The 15,002-nt window shown below is 42.8% G+C and overlaps 1 protein-coding gene across 1 annotated transcript in view; it reads left to right on the top strand.

The window, feature by feature from the left end:
• Window positions 1–15,002, top strand: part of COL6A5 (collagen type VI alpha 5 chain) — a 161,995-nt gene that overhangs the window by 89,031 nt on the left and 57,962 nt on the right. The window contains exons 32-35 of the mRNA XM_055416595.2: window positions 2,006–2,017; window positions 7,685–8,172; window positions 11,684–11,777; window positions 12,327–12,980. Of these exons, the coding sequence (XP_055272570.2) occupies window positions 2,006–2,017; window positions 7,685–8,172; window positions 11,684–11,777; window positions 12,327–12,980 (1,248 nt within the window). The remainder of the gene's footprint in view (window positions 1–2,005; window positions 2,018–7,684; window positions 8,173–11,683; window positions 11,778–12,326; window positions 12,981–15,002) is intronic.

Here is a 15,002-nt window from a genome sequence, read left to right as displayed (position 1 = left end):
GAGTTCCCACATTTCAGAGGGAAAGTAATGCTGTGCAGACCCTAAAGTGAAATGATCTACAGGCAGCTGATGAAATGGAGTCCTTTAAAGGTGAGAATCTCAGAAAGCTGGAGTCACTAATGTCCTTAGAGCCGCAGGGATGGATGAGATTCCCAGGAATGTGCAACTGGAGACACAGATACAGAAACCCAAGGGATGAACCCAGGGAGTTGCCCTAGCAAAAAGAGTGGACCTGACCCCAGTAAAACGGCGTTGCAGAGAATCCTGCCAAGTTTGGGCAGCTTGGGAAAAGGCAAAAAAGCAGCCAATGGAGAGAACTCCAGAGTGAGGTGTTGGGTGGGGTGGGGCAGGGAACCCGTGTCAAAGATGCCCCTTGAGAGCTGAAAGGCTCTCTATCACAGGGAGCAGGTGAGAACCAGCCCGGGGCTCAGGGAGCGAACAAGGGGGAGCCACTGTGGAGAGAAGAGCGTGTGTCGTGAATCAGGGGCCACCGAGAGGTAGAAGGGGTGGGAGGTGAGTGCCCGCCCTGGAGGGTTTGAGCTTTGAAGGGCACTTTCCAGCACTGCATGCAAGGAGGTAGTCGGGAAGTTTGGTGGTGCAGAGGGAGCGGGCAGGGTTTGGAGCCAGACCATGGAGCTACAGAGTGCAGGGCTGAGACGGGGAGAAAGACCTTTGGCACGAATCCCGACGGCCTTCCTTGATGGCTGACACCCAAGGCCCCGCAGGGTTGCAATCGTGCTCCATCGGGGCTGTTCTTCAGCCCAAGCACAGCTCTAGCCACGCTGGGATGAGGGCCTGGGCCCTGGGCTAGTGGGTAGCACCTTCCCCCAGAATAAAATAAGATCTAGGAGGCTGTGGAGAATGGGGAGAGAAAGCGGTGGTTGGAATAACATAGGAGGGCCCAAGGAATTAGAGTTTTAGAAGAAGAGATATAATGAACAGGACTTTTAGGAAACGCCAAATAGAAAACAAGAGACACACTTGAAAGAAGTCAAGTAGTTTCTCCAAAGTCATGCAGCTTTGCCAGACTGAAACCCAGACAAAAGTGTCTGTTCCTAGAGTCTGTGCTTCTAGCATCGCAGCTGGGCTGGAGGTTAACCAGTGGGACTTCTCAGTCAGAAGGAGTCTATTTCAGGCCTTGAGATGCAGAGGAGGCGGTGGGCCCTGTGTACCCTCTGCTGACCCTCAGCATCTCAGCAGCTGCAGGATACAGACAAACATGCTCAGAGGATTGACGTGAGTGGGTGGGGGCTGTGGGTGAGTCGGATGACAACTGTGTTGTTGCCAGGGCTAGCAAAGTCTTTTAGTGTCTTGGAGTGATCATTTGCTTCCAGGGTGTTGAGTAGAAGGAGCATGGAAATTGCTAGGCTTGTGCTTAAAGATTTACCATTCTTTCCCCCTTATTCATCTCACGCTTACCAAGCAAAACACTTGGAGAAATCAGATGCTCAGGAGGAAGCCTTGAGTGTTCCTTCTGTCTGGATATGGAGATCACTGAAACCCAGGAGCTATTTTTTTTTTTTTTTTAAGCAGAGACAAAATTCATTTGGAAATCCCCACAGTTCTTCAGAAAAACAGAGGTTCCCAAAGGTGTTCATCAAGGAAGAGAAGAAGACCCCATATTTTAGTCCTGCCTTGCTGAACAGCTCTCAGAAGGTTGTAAAAAGAGAGACAAAACAAATTTAGCTATCATGCCATTTGATCAGAGGCTTATCTGTTCTGTTTCTAAAACAAGGGATCAATGATTCAAATTGCAACCAGAGTCATGTTAAAGTCTGCTGGCCAGGGTTCGCAGGAGGAAAGGTCAGGAAGACCCATAAAATAGTAGAATTCGGTGTCCATCCTTCTCTCACATTTAACCTTGACTTCCTGTAATTAGGAATTAGCCTCATTTGCAATAAGAGCTAAACAGAATACTAAGGTTGAAATTTTGTTTTGGGGGTTATTTTTAGTCTGAATTCCAAAAATGTAACAGACTCTTTCTCTCTCTCTCTCCTTTTTATAGCTTGTTGGAAAGGTGAGTATTCTTACGATATTATGTTTCTTGCTGAACTACTTCCAGCATTCTGACAAGCCCATATACACACTACTATATATAAAACAGATTACCAGCAAAGACACTGTGTAGCCCAGAGAATTCTGCTCAATATTTTATAATAACCTATAAAGGAAAAGAATCTGAATATATATAAATATACATATAAATATAAATGAATCACTGTTGTATGCCTGAAATTAATACAACATAGTAAATCAGTTCAGTTGCTCAGTTGTGTTCGACTCTTTGTGATTCCATGAATCATAGCATGCCAGTCCTCCCTTGTCCATTACCAACTCCTGGAGTTTACCCAAACTCATGTCCATTGAGTTGGTGATGCCATCTAGCCATCTCATCCTCTGTCGTCCCCTTCTCCTCCTGCCCCCAATCCCTCCCAGCATCAGAGTCTTTTCCAATGAGCCAACTCTTCGCATGAGGTGGCCAAAGTATTGGAGTTTCAGCTTCAGCATCAGTCCTTCCAATGAACACCCAGGACTGACCTCCTTTAGGATGGACTGGTTGGATCTCCTTGCAGTCCAAGGGACTCTCAAGAGTCTTCTCCAATACCACATTTCAAAAGCATCAATTCTTCGGCACTCAGCTTTCTACACAGTCCAACTCCCACATCCATACATGACCACTGGAAAAACCATAGCCTTGACTAGACAGACCTTTGCTGGCAAAGTAATGTCTCTGCTTTTTAATATGCTATCTAGGTTGGTCATAACTTTCCTTCCAAGGAGTAAGCGTCTTTTAATTTCATGGTTGCAGTCACCATCTGCAGTGATTTTGGAGCCCCCCAAAATAAAGTCTGACACTGTTTCCACTGTTTCCCCATCTATTTCCCGTGAAGTGATGGGACCAGATGCCATGATCTTAATTTTCTGAATGTTGAGCTTCAAGCCAACTTTTTCACTCTCCTCTTTGACTTTCATCAAGAGGCTTTTTAGTTCTTCTTCACTTTCTGCCATCAGGATGGTGTCATCTGCATATCTGAGGTTATTGATATTTCTCCCGGCAATTTTGACTCCAGGTTGTGCTTCTTCCAGCCCAGCATTTCTCATGATGTACTCTGCGTATGAGTTAAATAAGCAGGGGGACAATATACAGCCTTGACATACTCCTTTCCCTATTTGGAACCAGTCTGTTGTTCCATGTCCAGTTCTAACTGTTGCTTCCTGACCTGCATATAGGTTTCTCAAGAGGCAGGTCAGGTGGTCTGGTATTCCCATCTCTTTCAGAATTTTCCACAGTTTATTGTGATCCACACAGTCAAAGACTTCGGCATAGTCAATAAAGCAGACATAGATGTTTTTCTGGAACTCTCTTGCTTTTTTGATGATCAAGCAGATGTTGGCAATTTGTTCTCAGGTTCCTCTGCCTTTTCTAAAACCAGCTTGAACATCTGGAAGTTCACAGTTCACGTATTACTGAAGCCTGGCTTAGAGAATTTTGAGCATGACTTTACTAGCGTGTGAGATGAGTGCAATTGTGCGGTAGTTTGAGCATTCTTTGGCATTGCCTTTCTTTGGGATTGGAATGAAGACTGGCCTTTTCCAGTCCTGTGGCCACTGCTGAGTTTTCCCAATTTGCTGGCATATTGAGTGCAGCACTTTCACAGCATCATCTTTCAGGATCTGAAATAGCTCAACTGGAATTCCATCACCTCCACTAGCTTTGTTTGTGGTAATGCTTTCTAAGGCCCACTTGACTTCACATTCCAGGATGTCTGGCTCTAGGTGAGTGATCACACCATCGTGATTATCCAGGTCGTGAAGATCTTTTTTGTACAGTTCTTCTGTGTATTCCTGCCACCTCTTCTTAATATCTTCTGCTTCTGTTAGGTCCATACCATTTCTGTCCTTTATCGAGCCCATCTTTGCATGAAATGTTCCCTTGGAATCTCTAATTTTCTTGAAGAGATCTCTAGTCTTTCCCATTCTGTTGTTTTCCTCTATTTCTTTGCATTAATCACTGAGGAAGGCTTTTTTATCTCTCCTTGCTATTCTTTGGAACTCTGCATTCAGATGCTTATATCCTTCCTTTTCTTCTTTGCTTTTCTCTTCTCTTCTTTTCACAGCTATTTGTAAGGCCTCCTCAGACAGCCATTTTGCTTTTTTGCATTTCTTTTCCATGGGGATGGTCTTGATCCCTCTCTCCTGTACAATGTCACGAACCTCCGTCCAGAGTTCATCAGGCACTCTATCTATCAGATCTAGTCCCTTAAATCTATTTCTCACTTCCACTGTATAATCATAAGGGATTTGGTTTAGGTCATACCTGAATGGTCTAGTGGTTTTTCTACTTTCTTCAATTTAAGTCTGAATTTGGCAATAAGGAGTTCATGATCTGAGCCACAGTCAGCTTCTGGTCTTGTTTTTGCTGACTGTATAGAGCTTCTCCATCTTTGGCTGCAAAGAATATAATCAATCTGATTTCGATGTTGACTATCTGGTGATGTCCATGTGTAGAGTCTTCTCTTGTGTTGTTGGAAGAGGGTGTTTGCTATGACCAGTGCATTCTCTTGACAAAACTCTATTAGCCTTTGCCCTGCTTCATTCCGTGCTCCAAGGCCAAATTTGCCTGTTACTCCAGGTGTTTCTTGACTTTCTACTTTTGCATTCCAGTCCCCTATAATGAAAAGGACATCATTTTTGGGTGTTAGTTCTAAAAGGTCTTGTAGGTCTTCACAGAACCGTTCAACTTCAGCTTCTTCAGCATTACTGGTTGGGATATAGGCTTGGATTACCATGATATTGAATGGTTTGCCTTGGAAGCAAACAGAGATCATTCTGTTGTTTTTGAAATTGCATGCAAGTACTGCATTTTGGACTCTTTTGTTGACCATGATGGCTACTCCATTTCTTCTAAGGGGTTCCTGCCCACAGTAGTAGATATAATGGTCATCTGAATTAAATTCACCCATTCCAGTCCATCTTAGTTAGCTGATTCCTAGAATGTCGACGTTCACTCTTGCCATCTCCTGTTTGACCACTTCCAATTTGCCTTGATTCATGGACCTAACATTCCAGGTTCCTATGCAATATTTCTGTTTACAGCATCGGACCTTGCTTTTGTCACCAGTCACATCCACAACTGGGTGTTGTTTTTGCTTTGGCTCCATCCCTTCCTTCTTTCTGGAGTTATTTCTCCACTGATCTCCAGTAGCATATTGGGCACCTACTGACCTGGGGAGTTCCTCTCTCGGTATCCTATCATTTTGCCTTTTCATACTGTTCATGGTGTTCTCAAGGCAAGAATACTGAAGTGGTTTGCCATTCCCTTCTCTGGTGTACCACATTCTGTCAGACCTCTCCACCATGACCCGCCTGCCTTGAGTGGCCCCACACGGCATGGCTTAGTTTCATTGAGTTAGACAGGGCTGTGGTCCATGTGATCAGATCAACTAGATTTCTGTGATTTTGGTTTCAGTGTGTCTGCCCTCTGATGCCCTCTCGCAACACCTGCCATCTTACTTGGGTTTCTCTTACCTTGGACGTGGGGTATCTCTTCACAGCTGCTCCAGCAAAGCACAACCGCTGCTCCTTACCTTGGACGAGTTGTCCCTCCTGACCGTGGAGTAGCTCCTCTTGGCCCTCCTTCACCCACACACACATCAAAAAATAATAAAATCAGAGTAAAGATAAATGGGCTAAAGATTTGAAAAAGCACTTTATAAAGGAAAAAAAAAAAACCTCTCTTCCCCATGAGAATAGGGACTTCTAACTTCTTTGCAGATGAGTATTATGACTATAACTGTACATGTCATGTTTGGACCTGACTATAAAATGCTGACCACCTGGTCTCCAGCCCCTTCACAAGCTGTTCTTTCCACGTCCTGCCACAGTTTCCAACTCATTTTCTTCACGGGGTAGGTTCTTTGCTGCTGAGCAGTTCAGGGCAAGGCCAGGAGTCTGACCACATTCTGTTGCTCCATCTGCTGCTAAGTCTGTGGACACTGGCACCTGGGACAGGTGATGATTCCTTCTTTCCTTTGACCTCCCTTCATACCTCTCACCGCCATGTGTCCACCGCTTGTCAGCCTGACCCAGAAGATGCAGGAGGATCTTCCAGGGCTTTGACTGCAGCTGGTGTTCAGTGACCCCTCAGATCATGTTGCCCCTGAAACCAATGAGATCAACTCCAAGACCTGCTGGTCTCCTAGAGGCCTGTTGAGATAGATTAACAGGGTCTTTGAGCTCATCCCAAAGTTTGGTGCCATTCCCTTTAATCCCCCCAAAATCTGATGTCTAAGAGCTCAACAAAACTTTGTGAATTTGAATTAAATTTGTCAGGTACCATGCTGGCCCTCGGAAAGGGAGAGATTAAAAACAAATGGAAATTGGTACTGCCTTCAGGGGATATCTGTGATGATGGGTCATCTATGAAGACAGTTATCTACCGTTTTGTTAAGCATTTTTACTAAAAGGTTAAGAAATATGTGCTACAGTCCATGAGGTTGCAAAGAGTCAGACATGACTTTGCAACTGAACAACAAGAAATAAGACATCATTTTTCTCATTTTCTTTTTCATTTTTGGGTTTCATATTTTTAAAATTTCTTCACAGTAAAATGTCTTGATTCAAAAACACATCTTGAAATCAACAGTTTCTCCTCTATTTCTATTACTGAGAACAGTGGTTGGGAGATGGGATACTTTGAATTTAATGTGCTTTGGGAGTAAGCCAGATTGGGGAGAGTAAAACAGCCTGTGCACATGGAGGGTTGGCTAATTTTTAAATCATTTCTTTTCCTCTTCTGTGTTCAGACTTTAACAAGGCCATTATTTGTAATCATAGAGGAGATACCCTGTGAAATTCCCAAAGTGCAGTTATCATAAAACCATTTGGACTGAGTTGGGGACTACAGACAGCTCAATGCAGGTCTGCTGTGGTCCACTACGCTGCCCCTTCCTCCTGCCACCCTGGCTGTCATCCCAAAGCCCCTGAAGTCCCCTCTCCCTAGAAACAGCCTCTTTGTCCTCTGAAGAATAATCCCCGAGAAGAATAATGATCACCGTCTACCTTTCCATATCATGATCCTCCGCAGACAAGTTCCTTGAAGGTAGACCTGTTTGTCCGTCTTCACATGCACCTCACAGCGCGTGTTAGCCTGCATCTCACGTGACGAATACTCAGGTATTTGCCGCATAAATGGATGAAAATCTCCCAGCTGACTTGATCATTATTAGTAGGTCATTTCTGAAGTTTTTTTTAAGAGAATAAGCTTTCAGATTTCCTGAAAAGCCATAGTTTCCTTTTAAAATTTTCCATAGAGTGAAATTCACTCTTCTGTTCAGTGTTTACACATGCATGATTTGTGTGATCATCACACAATCAGGATACAGGATAATTCCATCAGCCCAAACACTCCTTCCAATTTCTTTTTAAATGAAGACAGATGGTAGATGGTGAAGTCTGAACATTATATTGCCAGATTTCATCACTCTGTATTTAAGTAACACCTTAGGCTAACAAAGCAGAATCCTTTCCCCCCCTTTACACGTGGATAGCTCTGATTCTAGATTTGATGTGACAGCTGCATTTTCCCAGACCTCAGTGCCGACTATCTCCCTGGAGTAAATGGAATGGGAAAGCCTTTTGACCCAGTGAAGCAACTTAACACTTCTGACTCTCATTTTTGTAGAAAAGTGTCCTGTGTATCCAACAGAGCTGGTATTTGCCCTGGACCAGTCCGACGATATCACAGAACGGAGATTTAATGAAATGAGGGACATTATCACTTCTATTGTCAGTGACCTTCACATCAGGGAAAGTAATTGCCCTGTGGGAGCAAGAGTTGTTGTGGTTTCCTACAACTCGAGCACCAGCTACCTCATCCGTGGGTCTGACTACCGTAGCAAGAAGCAGCTTCTTCAGCTTCTCTCCCAAATAAAATATCAAAGTTCTGGGGAAGTCCGAGACATTGGGAATGCAATGAGGTTTGTGGCTCGGAACATCTTTAAGCGGATGTCTGCAGGAGCCAATGTGCAGAGAGTTGCTGTGTTTTTTAGCAACGGACAAGCTGCAAGTAGGTCATCCATCATCACGGCCACCATGGAGTTTAGCGCCTTGGATATCAGTCCTGCAGTCTTCGCTTTTAATGAAAAGGTTTACCTTGATGAGGCTTTTGGGGTAAGTACCTCCCTTGGCAATGTCGTTATTTTTAGATACTGGTACTGGCAGAATAGGAATACTGGGGAGTAGGAATCAAGTGGCCTCTTGACCCCCTGTGCAATTTTCATAGCTGTCTTGTTGCCAGAGTCCTTGAAATCCAATTTCTAGTAAACACTGAACTGAATGCATGTTATCTCCATTTAAAAATCGAGAAACTGAGGCCCAGATTGTTGAGTGACTTCTCCCATTTTGTACAGCTACTAAGTGGCTAAGTCAAGCTTTGAACTTGAGTTTGTCTGATAGAGAGAGCTGTCAGTCTTCTGCTGACCTAGTATTTCTCAAATCTGCCGTCTGTTGCCTGTGTCTCATTGAACAACTGGTCTTAACCTGTGATGGGTGAAGTTTAAGGGACTTTTGAATGCTTAATGTTGTGTAAAACTTTGATGTGTATGAACCTTTTTCCCAAGAGGAGTTCCGTCCCTTTTGGATTCACAGATTCTCATGGGATCTGTGCTTTCCTCTTTCTTCCATCAAACATAAGAACTTCTCTGTCTACTGTTCTACTGTTATAAAATATGGTCATATTAACCATGAAATACATACTCCTGAAGCTGGGATAAGCCATTATGTTGCCCAAGAGATTAAAAAGATCTATTTTACACAAATACACATGAGTGAGTACATGCTAATTCGCTTTAGTTGTGTCCAGCTCTTTGTGACCCTATGGACCATAGCCCATCAGGCTCCTCTGTCCATGGGATTCTCCAGGCAAGAATACTGGAGTGGGTTGCCATGCCCTCCTCCAGGGGATCTTCCTAACCCAGGGATCAAACCCACGCCTGTCACATGTCCTGCATTGGCAGGCGGGTTCTTTATCACTAGTGCCAACTGGGAAGCCCACAAATACATATATTTCTACTATAAAAAGAAAAGCCCTCTATAACATGAATAGATTTAATCTGTTCATAAGACAAACACAATTTTTTTGAAAATAGGAGCCATAGAGTCACAGTAGATCCTGACAGAAAGAATTGTAGGAAGTTAAAGTATTTTTATGAAAATATTACCTCCCAATATAGCTTATTTGTTTTCCTTTGGTACGTGTCCCCCCACTGGAATATAGGGTAGAGGGTTCATCTGCTTTGTCTATTTCTGTATCCCCAGCACCTAGAATAGTACCTATTTCACATTGTATGCACTCAATGAATATTGGTTGAATGAACAAATGAGTGAAGAGCATGTGGCTGATTCCTGTGAATAAACTTCCTTGATTGACTAGGGTCACAGTTGGTGTTTTGGGCTTCCCTGATAGCTCAGTTGATAAAGAATCGGCTTGCAATGCAGGAGACCCTGGTTCGATTTCTGGGTCAGGAAGATCCTCTGGAAAAGAGATAGGCATTTAATGTTTGACACAGGGGAGCAGCAAGGTCAGTACAAAATTATACCAAAGTATCCAGTTTCATAAAATTTAGAGAGTAGAAATGTAGTAGCTACATTCTAACTATAAGGCTGGACTGATTATAACTATTTAAAAATGCTCAGCCCTTTACAGAAAAACAGAGGGGGTGGTTTTTCTAATCTGTTGATTTCTTGAGGGGGAAGAAACAAAAGCAGGAGCATGTCGGACTGAGAGATCCATTCATCTCCTGAGAATGATTTATTTCTTCCATATAATCAAAGTATCTGTGATGCGTTGCGCCTCATACAAAGTAAATGCCCAATATATAGTCACTGAGTCGCTGAATGAATAAATTGAAGTATAGTTGATTTACATATTGTGTTAATTTCTACTGTACAGCAGAGAGATCCAGTTATACATATATAGTCATTCTTTTTCCATTACGGTTTATCACAATGTTGAATAGTCTCCTGTGCTATACAGTAGGCTCCAGTTGTTTATCCATCCTATATATAATAGTTTGCATCTTCTATCCCAAACCCCCAGCCCTTCCCTCCTCTGCACCCCCTCGGCAACCACAAGTCTTTTCTCTGTATTTATGTGTCCATCTCTGTTTTGTACATATGTTCATTTGTGCTGTGTTTTAGATGCCACATATAAGTGATATGATACTTGTCTTTCTCTAGGTCCATCTATGTTGCTGGAAATGGCATATATCATTCTTTTCTATGGATGAGTAGTATGGAATATACTTTTTTTCTTTTGAACTTTTTATTCTGTATTGGGGTATAGCCGATTAACAATGTTGTAATAGTTTCAGGTGAACAGTGAAGGGATGTATGACTGGAATAGACTTTTAGTTGGAATTTGTGATCAGGGAAATATGAAAGATGCACCTTTTTCTATTAATAGATAGCATAATTGGGTGGAAATAGTGGTGTGCATGCGTGCTAAGTCACTTCAGTTGTGTCTGACTCTCTGCAACCCTATGGGCTGTAACCTGCCAGGCTCCTCTGTCCATAGAATTCTCCAGGCAAAAATACTGGACTGGGCTGCCGTGCCCCCCTCCAGGGGATCTTCCCAACCCAGGGATGGAACCCACATCTCTTATGTCTGCTGCATTGGCAGGCGGGTTCTTTACCACTAGTGACACCTGGGAAGCCCAGAAATAGTTGGAATCGCTACTTAAAGACGTCAAAGGTAACTTGTGAATGTAAAATTTCTACAGGACCCAACTCCAGAAGCTGATGTATAGCACATAATCAGCTGGTCCATAATCAGAATTGTGGAAATATTCAGTGCAGAATTGCAGGCTTGGAGATAGGAATGAGGCTTTAATATCTAACCCAGTGAGTGAATCCTGTGGTTATCTTGTGGCAGTTTGCTTATAAAATTGAGCTGCTGATACAGTTTCTGTGTTTCCTTTCATTATGTTTAGGATCAAAGGGGAGTAGTTGTGTGTGTGTGTGTGTGTGTGTGCGCGTGCGCGCGCGTACATGTGCATACATGAAGATGCACAGAACAGAGCAGTGAGCAACAAGGCAAGGCGATGGTGGCCAGGCAGGTGTGTTTCAAACTCTTGAAGTGGGTGCACAGTGAATTCTTGATGATGTTACCATGTCCAAGCTTGCTCTGCTTGTTGAACAACAGGCCAGTGAATCTGGAGACAAGGTGTTGAGGCAAGTTATAACGACTTTATTTGGAAAACTAGCAGACCAAGAAGATGGCAGGCTAATGTCTCAAAATAACCTCAAAAATGCCATCTTATTGGGGTCTGAAGGCCAGTTTCACAGAGGGGAGATGGGAGGTGAGGAAGTAAAGTAAAAAGGCCATGAATCTTGCAAATATCTCCTGGAATGGTCAGCCTCTGGTAGGGGATGTGTTCATTTCTTCTTTCTTGCAGCCATTCACAGGTGGACAGAATCACCTCTGACTCTGAACAAAGACACTTTGGTTTAACATTCAGGCAGAGGGTCAGGGTTCCCCAAGGCAATTATGTATGGACAGTATCCTTTCAGTGAACAAAAGCAATGGGAAGCAAATGTTAAAGTTAAAGAAACAGATTCTTCCCTGTAACAATGATGACTAAAGAAAACAATCAAATGAGCATATATTTCTTTTTCAATGCAGTTTGACAACACAGGAACATTTCAGGTGCTTTCCGTTCCTCCAAACGGGGAATATGACCCATTAGAAAGGCTTCGGCGCTGTACACTTTGCTATGGTAAGACTAATGAAAAGAATTTATTAGGCTGAAACACTTAAATGTCTTCTGGGTGCGTTATTAAATCTATCTTTATCAAAGATATTTGATTGTAGATTCTATTTTAAGTTTTTCAGTCTTTCAACACTGTGTGTCAGGGTTTCAATCTCTGTAATGTTGGAAGTTTCCATAGAATGTAAGAATTAGTTTAGAAGATTATCCCAATTGATTTGGCTCTTCCTGGGGACAATTTGATAGTTTGTATCAAAGGCTTCTGAAATATTAAAAATATTTTCTAAATGAGTTTGTACATGAATTATAGACTTCAAATATACATGTTACTTATATCTACTTTCAACAAAGATGTTCCCAAATTGTCTGCTAGTGGTCATAGAAATTATGAGGAAGTGGAAAATTCCTGATTAATTTAAAAGATGAAGTATTGAAGTTGAAGAGGTATTGATCAGATGATTAATTTTTGATAATCAGTTCCTTATATACTGGAAGATCTCAACCAACAGTGTCTCCTTGTGCCAGCATTGAACCAATGATGAATCTCTGTGTTTTCAGATAAGTGTTTTCCAAATACCTGCAAGAAAGAAATCGTCTTACCTGAAAGTTCATACATGGATGTCGCCTTCCTCTTAGACAATTCTAGAAATATAGCAAGTGATGAGTTTAAGGATGTGAAAGCCTTGGTGAGCTCAATACTTGACAACTTTGACATTGCCTCAGACCCTAGAGTCTCAGACTCGGGTGATAGGATTGCCTTGTTGAGCTATACTCCTTGGGACAGGAGAGAGAAGAATGTGGTAAAAACAGAGTTTGAGTTTACAACTTATAACAGTCAAGCTCTAATGAAAAGGTACATTGAGACTAACCTCCAACAACTAAATGGGGAAGCCACCATTGGCCATGCCCTACTGTGGGCCGTGGAGAATCTCTTCCCAGCAACACCCAACCTAAGAAAACACAGGGTCATCTTTGTGGTCTCCGCCGGAGAGAATCGTGAGAGAAAGGAATTCTTGAAGAAGATGGCTCTGAGGGCCAAGTGTCAAGGTTATGTCATATTTGTGATTTCCCTGGGTTTGACACCTGAGGAGGACATGGAGGAGTTAGCCAGCCACCCGCTTGATCACCATCTGATACAACTGGGGAGAATTCATAAACCAAATCTGGATTATGTTGTGAAGTTTTTAAAGCCATTTGTGTACTCAGTGAGACGTAAGTCACTATTTTTTTTTTACCTCTTTGTTTAATAAATTAGTGTTTGTTAATAGTATTGATAGCCCAAGATATCTCTATAGCTTACCAAAATATATGAATTAGGTGATGAAAGGGTGACAGGAATAGGACACATCTTGGTTATACCCTATTTATACCTGGGTCATGAGACCTCTTTCATGATAGAATGTCTCTTAGCCAAAAATCTAAGCACTATAAAGCACAGAATGACTTCAGATCTCTTAAACCACACTTATTCAACCTAAACAAGTTCTTGCAGCCTTTATGTGGTCTCCAGGTTGAACATTTAAATAAAAGTTTTCCCTGCTACACCTGGTTTATTTCCAATCTTGGCATACCTGGAGACCTGTGTGAAAGTGCTGCCCACCAAAAGTCTAAGCATACAAATCACACAGGAATCTTGTTCAAATGCAGGTTCTGATTCAGTATGTGTAGGGTGGAACCTGAGATTCTACATTTCTAACAGGCTCCTCAGCAATGTCAGTGTTTCTGGTCCATAGATCACACTTAGAGTAGCAAAGTTCTAGGCCAGTGTGCTACCAAGTGTCACCCATTGGACCAATAAACTGAAGAGTAAAGAGAGAAACACACAAATTGATAGTAAGCATCTAGAAACTTTTAGAGCAGTTTGACGTGGCCATATTATACAAGTGTAAGAAAGTATACGTTGACTCACTGAATAAAAGATAAACCAAAGGATCAGTCTGCAAAGGGCTGGAAATAAAAATACGTGTCCTCCACCACAAGTGGTTCAAGAAATGCTCTGGTAGATAGTTCTCAGCCGGGGATGATTTTGCCCCCCAGATAGCATTTGGAAATACCTGGAGACATTTTCATTTGTCACAGCTAAGGGAGAGGATACTGCTGGTGCTTAGTGGGTAGAGACCAATGCATCCATCCTAAGTCACTTCAGTCGTGTCCAACTCTCTGCGACGCTATGGACTGTAGCTCGCCAGGCTCTTCTGTCCATGGGATTCTCCAGGCGAGCGTGCTGGATGGGTTGCCCTGCCCTCCTCCAGGGGATCTTTCCAGCCCAGGGATTGAACTTGCTTCTCTTATGTCTCCTGCATTGCCAGACTGGTTCTTTACTCCTAGCACCACCTGAGTACAGACCAAGGAGGCTGCTAAACATCCGACAATGCATGGGATGCGTCTCCCACAATAAGGAACAATCCAGCCCAAAATGTCAATGGTATGGAGGTTGAGAAACCCTGCTCTAGAAGATCCCATGAAATCAGAGCTGAACCGCTTCTTTCTGGGAATCTGACAGGCGTAGAGCTAGCTTCTGCTGGAACCAATTCCACCACCTTAGGATTCCAGAGTCACCCTAGTACTCAAGGAATCTCTAACACTACCATGGTGACAACATCTTGGGAGTTCCCTCTTCATAGAAGAAGGAGCTTCTCCTTTTTCCTGCAATTCATATTTGATTGAAGAATCCAATAATTGTCCCTTTGAGAATATCATGTTATTTCTTTAAATCCTTCCATTGTAATGCACCATTATATTATGAAAAAAGAAAAAAAATTACTTCCAAGTAAATGTTGATACTGACTTTCCTGTTAGAATTTTTTATTTTATAGTCATTGAAAGAGTTATTTTAGACAGACTATGATATGTCACTCTTCAGTTCAGTTCAGTTCAGTCGCTTAGTCGTGTCCAACTCTTTGCGACCCCATGAACCACAGCATGCCAGGCCTCCCTGTCCATCACCAACTCCCGGAGTTCACTCAAACTCATGTCCATCGAGTCGGTGATACCATCCAGCCATCTCATTTTCTGCCGTCCCTGTCTCCTCCTACCCCCAATCCCTCCTAGCATCAGACTCTTTTCCAGTGAGTCAACTCGTCGCATGAGGTGGCCAGAGTATTGGAGTTTCAGCTTTAGCATCAGTCCTTCCAATGAACACCCAGAATTGATCTTCTTTAGAATGGACTGGTTGGATCTCCTTGCAGTACGAGGAACTCTCAATTACTTCCAAGTAAATGTTGATACTGACTT

The sequence above is a fragment of the Moschus berezovskii genome, chromosome 1, assembly GCF_049115385.1.
Source record: "Moschus berezovskii isolate FMDL1 chromosome 1, NW_MosBer_1.0, whole genome shotgun sequence".
Taxonomy (NCBI): Eukaryota; Metazoa; Chordata; class Mammalia; order Artiodactyla; family Moschidae; genus Moschus; species Moschus berezovskii.
Note: the sequence above shows the minus strand (reverse complement) of the source record. Positions and strands in the feature narration are given on the sequence as shown.